This window comes from Salvelinus namaycush, chromosome 2 (assembly GCF_016432855.1).
Source record: "Salvelinus namaycush isolate Seneca chromosome 2, SaNama_1.0, whole genome shotgun sequence".
Lineage (NCBI taxonomy): Eukaryota > Metazoa > Chordata > Actinopteri > Salmoniformes > Salmonidae > Salvelinus > Salvelinus namaycush.
The window spans coordinates 41,876,583-41,886,269 of NC_052308.1; the positions used below are offsets into that span (position 1 = coordinate 41,876,583).

The following is a 9,687-nucleotide window of genomic DNA, read 5'->3' on the forward strand; positions in this document are numbered from 1 at the left end:
GAGTGATGGTACAGAACGGCATAGGCAAGATGCAGTAGATGGTATCGAGTACAGTATATACATATGAGATGAGTAATGTAGGGTATGTAAACATATAAAAGTGGCATTGTTTAAAGTGGCTAGTGATACATGTATTACATCAAGATGGCAAGATGCAGTAGATGGTATAGAGTACAGTATATACATATGAGATGAGTAATGTAGGGTATGTAAACATTATATGAAGTGGCATTGTTTAAAGAGGCTAGTGAAATATTTTCTTAATCAATTTTTACATTGTTAAAGTGGCTGGAGTTGAGTCAGTATGTTGGCAGCAGCACTCAATGTTAGTGGTGGCTGTTTAACAGTCTGATGACCTTGAGATAGAAGCTGTTTTTCAGTCTTTCGGTCCCTGCTTTGATACACCTGTACTGGCCTCGCCTTCTGGATGATAGCGGGGTGAACAGGCAGTGGCTCGGGTGGTTGTTGTCCTTGATGATCTTTATGGCCTTCCTGTGACATCGGGTGGTGTAGGTGTCCTGGAGGGCAGGTAGTTTGCCCCCGGTGATGCGTTGTGCAGACCTCACTACCCTCTGGAGAGCCTTGCGGTTGTGGGCGGAGCAGTTGCCGTACCAGGGGGTGATACAGCCCGACAGGATGTTCTCGATTGTGCATCTGTAAAAGTTTGTGAGTGCTTTTGGTGACAAGCCAAATTTATTCAGCCTCCTGAGGTTGAAGAGGCGCTGCTGCAACTTCTTCACCACGCTGCCTGTGTGGGTGGACCAATTCAGTTTGTCCGTGATGTGTACGCCGAGGAACTTAAAACTTACTACCCTCTCCACTACTGTCCCATCAATGTGGATCAGGGGGTGCTCCCTCTGCTGTTTCCTGAAGTCCACGACCATCTCCTTTGTTTTGTTGACGTTGAGTGTGAGGTTATTTTCCTGACACCACACTCCGAGGGCCCTCACCTCCTCCCTGTAGGCCATCTCGTCATTATTGGTAATCAAGCCTACCACTGTAGTGTCGTCTGCAAACTTGATGATTGAGTTGGAGGCGTGCATGGCCACGCAGTCGTGGGTGAACAGGGAGTACAGGAGAGGGCTCAGAACGCACCCTTGTGGGGCCCCAGTGTTGAGGATCAGCGGAGTGGAGATGTTGTTACCTACTTTCACCACCTGGGGGCGGCACATCAGGAAGTCCAGTACCCAATTGCACAGGGCGGGGTCGAGACCCAGGGTCTCGAGCTTGATGACAAGTTTGGAGGGTACTATGGTGTTAAATGCTGAGCTGTAGTCGATGAACAGCATTCTCACATAGGTATTCCTCTTATCCAGATGGGTTAGGGCAGTGTGCAGTGTGGTTGCGATTGCGTCGTCTGTGGACCTATTGGGGCGGTAAGCAAATTGGAGTGGGTCTAGGGTGTCAGGTAGGATGGAGGTGATATGGTCCTTGAGTAGTCTCTCAAAGCACTTCATGATGACGGAAGTGAGCGCTACGGGGTGGTAGTCGTTTAGCTCAGTTACCTTAGCTTTCTTGGGAACAAGAACAATGGTGGCCCTCTTGAAGCATGTAGGGACAGCAGGCTGGGATAAGGTTTGATTGAATATGTCCGTAAACACACCAGCCAGCTGGTCTGCGCATGCTCTGAGGACGTGGCTGGGGATGCCGTCTGGGCCGGCAGCCTTGCGAGGGTTAACACGTTTAAATGTTTTACTCACGTCGGCTGCAGTGAAGAAGAGTCCGCAGGTTTTGGTAGCGGACCATGTCAGTGGCACTGTATTGTCCTCAAAGCGGGCAAAGAAGTTGTTTAGTTTGTCTGGGAGCAAGACATCGGGGTCCGCAACGGGGCTGGTTTTATTTTTGTAGTCTGTGATTGACTGTAGACATGCCACATACCTCTTGTGTCTGAGCCGTTGAATTGCGACTCTACTTTGTCTCTATACTGACACTTAGCTTGTTTGATTGCCTTGCGGAGGGAATAGCTACACTGTTTGTATTCGGTCATGTTTCCGGTCACCTTGCCCTGATTAAAAGCAGTGGTTTGCGCTTTCAGTTTCGCGCGAATGCTGCCATCAATCCACGGTTTCTGGTGTGGGAATGTTTTAATAGTTGCTGTGGGTACGACATCGCCGATGCACTTGCTAATAAACTCGCTCACCGAATCAGCGTATTTGTCAATGTTGTTGTTCGACGCAATGCGGAACATATCCCAGTCAACGTGATCGAAGCAATCTTGAGCATGGAATCAAATTGGTCGGACCAGCGTTGAACAGACCTGAGCGCGGGAGCTTCCTGTTTTAGTTTCTGTCTATAGGCTGGAAGCAACGAAATGGAGTCGTGGTCAGCTTTTCCGAAGGGAGGGTGGGGGAGGGCATTATATGCGTCTCGGAAGTTAGAATAACAATGATCCAGGGTTTTACCAGCCCTGGTTGCACAATCGATATGCTGATAGAATTTAGGGAGTCTTGTTTTCAGATTGGCCTTGTTAAAATCCCCAGCTACAATGAATGCAGCCTCAGGATATGTGGTTTCCAGTTTACATAGAGTCATAATAATGGCGTTATTACAGTCACTATTCCTTGTGTACTCTCAGCTCATTGCTATGCAATTACCAAAGTGTTATATAACAATGTAAAGTGTAAAGTGTTACTGAGAATGCTAACAGTAACAAAATGTGGCTATTAAGTGTTGAAAGGGTGACTGCCTGCTTGAATCAACTACTGCCAGTGCCGGACTACAGCTGTCACGTTCTGACCTTAGTTCCTTTTTTATGTCTCTATTTTTGTTTGGTCAGGGCGTGAGTTGGGGTGGGCCTTCTATGTTTTGTTCTATGTTTTGTATTTCTGTGTTTGGCCTGGTATGGTTCCCAATCAGAGGCAGCTGTCAATCGTTGTCTCTGATTGAGAACCATACTTAGGTAGCCTCTTCCCAACTGTGTTTGTGGGTAGTTGTTTCCTGTTTTGTGTTTTGTCACCTGATAGGACTGTTTCGTTTTTTTGTGTTTTCTCCTTTGTTATTTTTGTGTTCAGTTTAATACATTTTAACATGGACACGTACCACGCTGCATTTTGGTCCGATCCTTCATACTCCTCATCAGAAGAAGAATAAAATCGTTACAGAACTACCCACCACAAACGGACCAAGCAGCGTGGTAACAAGGAGCAGTGCGATCTGGAGAAATGGACATGGGAGGAGATATTGGACGGCAAGGGACCCTGGGCACAGGCTGGGGAATATCGCCGCCCCAAAGAAGAACTGGAGGCAGCTAAAGCTGAGCGGCGGCGATATAAGGTAAGGCAGCGCAACAGGCACGAGAGGCAGCCCCCCCAAAGAATTGGGGGGGAACACGGGGAGATTGGCGGAGTCAGGCGATAGACCTGAGCCAACTCCCCGTGCTTACTGGAAGAAGCGCAGTACTGGTCAGGCACCGTGTTATGCGGTCAAGCGCACGGTGTCGCCAGTACGCGCTCATAGCCCGGAACGCTATAGGCCAGCCCCCTGCAAGTGCCATGCATCCAGCCAGGGCGTATTGTGCCGGCTCAGCGTGTTTGGTCTCCGGTACGTCGTTTCGGCCCAGGGTATCCTGCGCCGGCTCTGCGTGCTGTGTCTCCGGGGCGCTGGGAGGGTGCAGTGCGCCCTATGCCTGCGCTCCGCCCGTGTCGGGCGAATGTGGGCATTGAGCCTAAGGGAGAGGTGCGAGTGGTATGCACCAGATCTCCAGTGCTCCCCCACAGCCCGGTTTAACCTGTGGCTGCACTCTGGAGGGTCCGGGCTAAAGTGGTCATCCAGCCTGGAGGAGTGGTGCCAAGGCTGCGCACCAGAGCTCCAGTGCTCCCCCACAGCCCGGTCCATCCGGTGCCTCCTCCACGCACCAGGCCTCCTGTAGGTCTCCCCAGCCTGGTGGGTCCTGTGGCAGCCCCACGCACCAGGCTGTCTCTCCGTCTCCTCCCTCCAGGTCCTCTCTCCAGTCCGGAGCTGCCAGATCCGCCCGTCAGTCCGGCGCTGCCAGAGTCTCCCGCCTGTCCGGCGCTGCCAGAGTCTCCCGCCTGTCCGGCGCTGCCAGATACTCCCGCCTGTCCGGCGCTGCCAGAGTCTCCCGCCTGTCCGGCGCTGCCAGATACTCCCGCCTGTCCGGCGCTGCCAGAGTCTCCCGCCTGTCCGGCGCTGCCAGAGTCTCTCGCCTGTCCGGCGCTGCCAGAGTCTCCCGGCTATTCAGGGCCCGCTGTAAGGGTCCCCAGTCCGGGGTCGGCAGCGAGGGTCGCCACTCCAGAGGCGCCACATACAGTGGAGAGAACAAGTATTTGATACACTGCCGATTTTTCAGGTTTTCCTACTTACAAAGCATGTAGAGGTCTGTAATTTTTATCATAGGTACACTTCAACTGTGAGAGACGGAATCTAAAACAAAAATCCAGAAAATCACATTGTATGATTTTTAAGTAATTAATTTGCATGTTATTGCATGACATAAGTATTTGATCACCTACCAACCAGTAAGAATTCCAGCTCTCACAGACCTGTTAGTTTTTCTTTAAGAAGCCCTCCTGTTTCTCGCATAATGAATTGTGCAAACACTAAAAGATCCCACCTTGTCGTTTGTTTTAGATTTGAAACTCTTCAAATAGGACGGTCAGACAGATTGGAATAGCATGCTCATTCCACAAATATATGTAGTCACCTCAAAAGTAAACTATTTGTTCCACCGAACAAATCATTACATTCCACAAAGCATGCTTAAAACTATAATTATCCCGTGTCTATACTAAAAAATATGACTTAAAAATGATTTAATTTAACGCTTAAAATATGCCAATGCTCCGTTCCCTGCCGACTGTCGTCAAACATAACGTGGGGGATTTACTAAAACTAAAACACAGGTTCTTTAAATGTGGAGCATGGGAATTAACAGACCAGGTATAAAACAAAAATCTATGTCATTCACAATAGAACATTTAGACTGGAACATCTTCAGCGCCTAGCACTCTGTAAAGAATATTCTGATCAGTTATATCATCATCATCATCATCACCTATTATTAAATAATCAAGGTATCACATTTAAGTTGTTTAACTCCGGCCAACATACAAAACATACCAACAACCCAGGAGGGTACGCCAGGGGAGAAGGAGAGCGGCACCAACGGAGATGGCGTAGAACATCACTAACGATTCAAATCCATTTTCGCTACACCATGGGCGCCTCTCCCGTCCTCCTATGACATGCCAGCCTTTACCATTGTTAGGGTATACTCTGAAACAAAAGTTAAGCGCAGATTTTAGAATCACGCCCTTAAATAGAATGAGGTACACCTGTGACTGACAGAGGCAGAAGGCTCTATTCAAGAACAACACACTTCAACCCGTTACACTAGTCAAGGAAGCAGAATTTGTCACTGCTCAGGTTAGCATGGGGATACATGTGCCAGGTTATGTAATGCTAACAGCTAACATGTAGCGTTTGATCACGTGCAACTACTTCAACGATTTTAATTGCCTGACGTGCATTTTGAGACGCAGAAAACGTTTCAAATGAAACTTTTTCTAATGTTCGCAAGTATGGCCCCAGTGAGTTTTGAGGAATTACATGAAGTTGTTGTGAACGTCTGATCTCTGCAGACAATGCTGGTATCCCAAAAGCATGTGCAGTCGGTTGCTGTCATGGTTCTTGTCGTCTTCACAGTTGGTCACTGTCAGGAGAATGAAAGGTAAGTCTCTGGTTCCTCTTAACTTCTCTGGGATAGTTGGGACGCTAGCGATAGTTGGGACGCAACTGACAAGCACCCCCAACCCCCCCCTCACTGATTAGCATCGCGTCACAATTAAATAGTAGCATCTAAATATCATTAAATCACAAGTCCAAGACACCAAATGAAAGATACAGATCTTGTGAATAAAGCCACCATTTCAGATTTTTAAAATGTTTTACAGGGAAGACAAAATATGTAAATCTATTAGCTAACCACGTTAGCAAAAGACACCACTTTTCTAACTCTATCAGTTTCTTACTCCATCAGGTGCTATCACCAATTCGACCAAATAAAGATATAAATAGCCACTAACCAAGAAAAAACTTCATCAGATGATAGTCTGATAACATATTTATTGTATAGCATAGGTTTTGTTAGAAAAATGTGCATATTTCAGGTATAAATCATAATTTGCCATTGCAGCCACCATCACAAATCTCACCAAAGCGACTAGAATTACTACAGAGAGCAACGTGTATTACCAATTTACTCATCATAAAACATTTCTTAAAAATACACAGCGCATAGCAATGGAAAGACACAGATCTTGTGAATTCAGACAATATTTCAGATGTTCTAAGTGTTTTACAGCGAAAACACAATAAATCGTTATATTAGCATACCACATGTGCAAACGTTACCCGAGCATTGATTCAAGCCAAAGAGAGCGATAACGTTATCATCGCCAAAATATATTAATTTTTTCACTAACCTTCTCAGAATTCTTCCGATGACACTCCTGTAACATCATATTACAACATACATATAGAGTTTGTTCGAAAATGTGCATATTTCAGGTATAAATCATAGTTTGCCATTGCAGCCACCATCACAAATCTCACCAAAGCGACTAGAATTACTACAGAGAGCAACGTGTATTACCAATTTACTCATCATAAAACATTTCTTAAAAATACACAGCGCATAGCAATGGAAAGACACAGATCTTGTGAATTCAGACAACATTTCAGATGTTCTAAGTGTTTTACAGCGAAAACACAATAAATCGTTATATTAGCATACCACATATGCAAACGTTACCCGAGCATTGATTCAAGCCAAAGAGAGCGATATCGTTATCATCGCCAAAATATATTAATTTTTTCACTAACCTTCTCAGAATTCTTCCGATGACACTCCTGTAACATCATATTACAACATACATATAGAGTTTGTTCGAAAATGTGCATATTTAGCCACAAAAAACCGTGGTTATACAATGAGAATAGTAGCCAACCTGGGCTGAAAATTTCGTGCGCCATTTTGGACAGTGATCTAGCGTAATGAATAACTAATCATAAACTTTACTAAAAAATATAGGGTGGACAGCAATCGAAAGACAAATTAGTTCTTAATGCAATCGCTGAATTACATTTCTAAAATTATCCTTACTGTGCAATACAGGGTTCGCCAAGCGAAGCTACACAAAACAAAATGGCGGCTTATGCGTTTGACATTTTTCAACAGAATAACGATTTATCATCAAAAATAGTTCTTACTATGAGCTGATCTTCAATTAGAATCTTGGGCAATGTATCCTTTCTCCGGTCTAATCGTCTTTTGGTCGAAAGATGTCCTCTTGTCCTGTCGAAATGGCCACTAACGTTCGGCATGTACTGGAAACGTGACCAGCTCTTCAAAGTACGTCACAAAGAAATGCCTCAAAATCGCACTAAACGGATATAAATTGCTATAAAACGGTTTAAATTAACTACCTTATGATGTCTTTAACACCTATAACGAATAAAAACATGACCGGCGATATATAAGTGGCTAAACCAAAGCTTGGAAGGAGGCCAGTCCGACGACCACTCTGCGTCGAGCGCACTGTTGAAAAGGACGTTCTTTCCGCTCCAGGGTCTATTTATAGAGCCCGGATTGCGCAATCCACTCCATTCAAAATCTCCCCGCTTACTGACATCTAGAGGAAGGCGTAGGCAGTGTTTGTAGCATCATAGCATTCACAGGGACTTATGAACTGACCTGGGAGCAGGGGCCAAGATTTCTGAAATCTCACTCCCTGGCAGGAAAAGTGCTGTAGAATGAGTTCTGTTTCACTCAGAGACATAATTCCAACGGTTATAGAAACTAGAGAGTGTTTTCTATCCAATAATAACAATAATATGCATATTGTACGAGCAAGAATTGAGTAATAGGCAGTTTAATTTGGAGACTAATTTTCGCTAAGTCGAAACAGCACCCCCTATATCCCAGAAAGGTTAAGGTTTATTCCTTTATTGTTGTTTTTTAAAATACTTTTGAACATGCTGAATGTTCCTGAAGTCTATTTTTCACACCTTGTATTTGTTGCGAGCAAACTACACACTACAGCTCTCTCCTCCTTGTCTCTCCTCCTTTATCATCTTTCTATCACATTATTTTCAGAAGACATTACTGTACTCCTCTCCCTCCCTGCTTATAATACATATTACCTCTGCCCCCCTCACCCCTCCTCTTCTCTCCTTTCCTCTACTCCTCTCCACTCCTCCCCTCCTCTCCACTCCAGCAGGCGAGCGGTAACGGAGCACCAGCTGATGCATGACCGTGGCAGGACCATCCAGAGCCTGAAGAGACTCATCTGGTTGTCCAGTGCCATGGAGGGGCTCCACACCGCCCAGACCCGCTCCTCCTCCCTGCTGCCCCCCACCGCACTCAACCCCATCCCGGGCTACACCTCGGACCTCTCCCCTGCCCTCAAACCACACTCTGCTGGCTCACAATCTGGGGAGGCCAGCAACAACCACAAGGGGTCACTGGAGAGACTTATGAAAAACTTCTTCAGCCCCAACCTCATTGACCTCTCTGAGGGGGAACCATAGACCCCGCAACTCCTCAACTCCCAGAACCATCTCTATTTCGCATTCTGTGTCGCTGCTTTGATTGTCAATGAGTATGTTAGCCTACTAAAAGTCTGCCCATGAAAGTAAAACAGACCATGACTTTTATTCATGGCTATCTGCTTTGAGCCTGCTATTTTTGGCATGTTTTTCACCCATCAGATCTCTCAGCCTGGTCTCATAGACTAGACGTAACATAGTAAATGTAAATCCGGGACACTCAAATAAACTAAAGTAGGGTGGGTGGGCGTATAACGCGAATGTCTAGCAACTTTAAGGTTGCGAGTTTGAATGTCATCAAGGACAACTTGAGCATTTTTGCTAATTAGCAACTTTTCAACTACTTACTACTTTTTAGCTACTTTGCAACTACCTAGCATGTTAGCTAACCCTTCCCCTAAACCTTTTAGCTGATCGTTCCCCTAAACTTAACCCTTTTAGCTAAACCTAGCTATAACCTTAACCCTTTGACCTAACTCCTAAACTTAACCCTAACCCCTAACCTCAACCCCTATTCTAGCTAACGTTAGCCAGCTAGCTAACATTAGATACCTAGTTAGAGTTCGTAACATATCATACATTTTGAAAATGATAACATATTGTATGTTTTTCAAATTCATAACATATTGTACGTTTTGTAAATTCGTAACACATAATATGAATTTTCATTTGTAACAAATCATATGAAATGGGTGATGGACATCCACAAATTAATACATACGATATGAAAGGTAGCATATCATACTAAATGGAGTGACTCGGATTTACATGCAGAATAATACTAAATGCTCTGAGACCAGGTTGGATCTCTGTGAAGATGTACTGTAAATGTCAACTAGTGCTGTATGCAACAATGCATGGTCGTCTCATTAAAACACTTTTTCTTTATCTGCTGATGATGATCGCAATCATTCTTAATTGATTCTTAATTTACTTGAATGTTCTGTTCAATTTCTTTATTAATAACCAAGACCCAGAAATATCTGCAGACTGCTTTGACTCCCCTGTCTCTGATGGTCGTTCACATATTCCCAGTGTATCAGTGCTGTAAATATTGTGTGATGAACATTCCACAGTCTTTTAATAGAACCACTCTATTATAGAACCACTGTAATCTAGAAC

The 9,687-nt window shown here is 45.0% G+C and overlaps 1 protein-coding gene across 1 annotated transcript; it reads left to right on the top strand.

Moving 5' to 3' along the window:
- The first annotated feature begins 5,639 nt into the window (after positions 1 to 5,639).
- pth4 (parathyroid hormone 4) lies at positions 5,640 to 8,547 on the top strand. The gene is made up of 2 exons (XM_038965550.1): positions 5,640 to 5,686; positions 8,235 to 8,547. Exons 1-2 carry the CDS (start codon positions 5,640 to 5,642, stop codon positions 8,545 to 8,547), a joined length of 360 nt encoding a protein of 119 aa, XP_038821478.1.
- Positions 8,548 to 9,687: the final 1,140 nt, after the last annotated feature.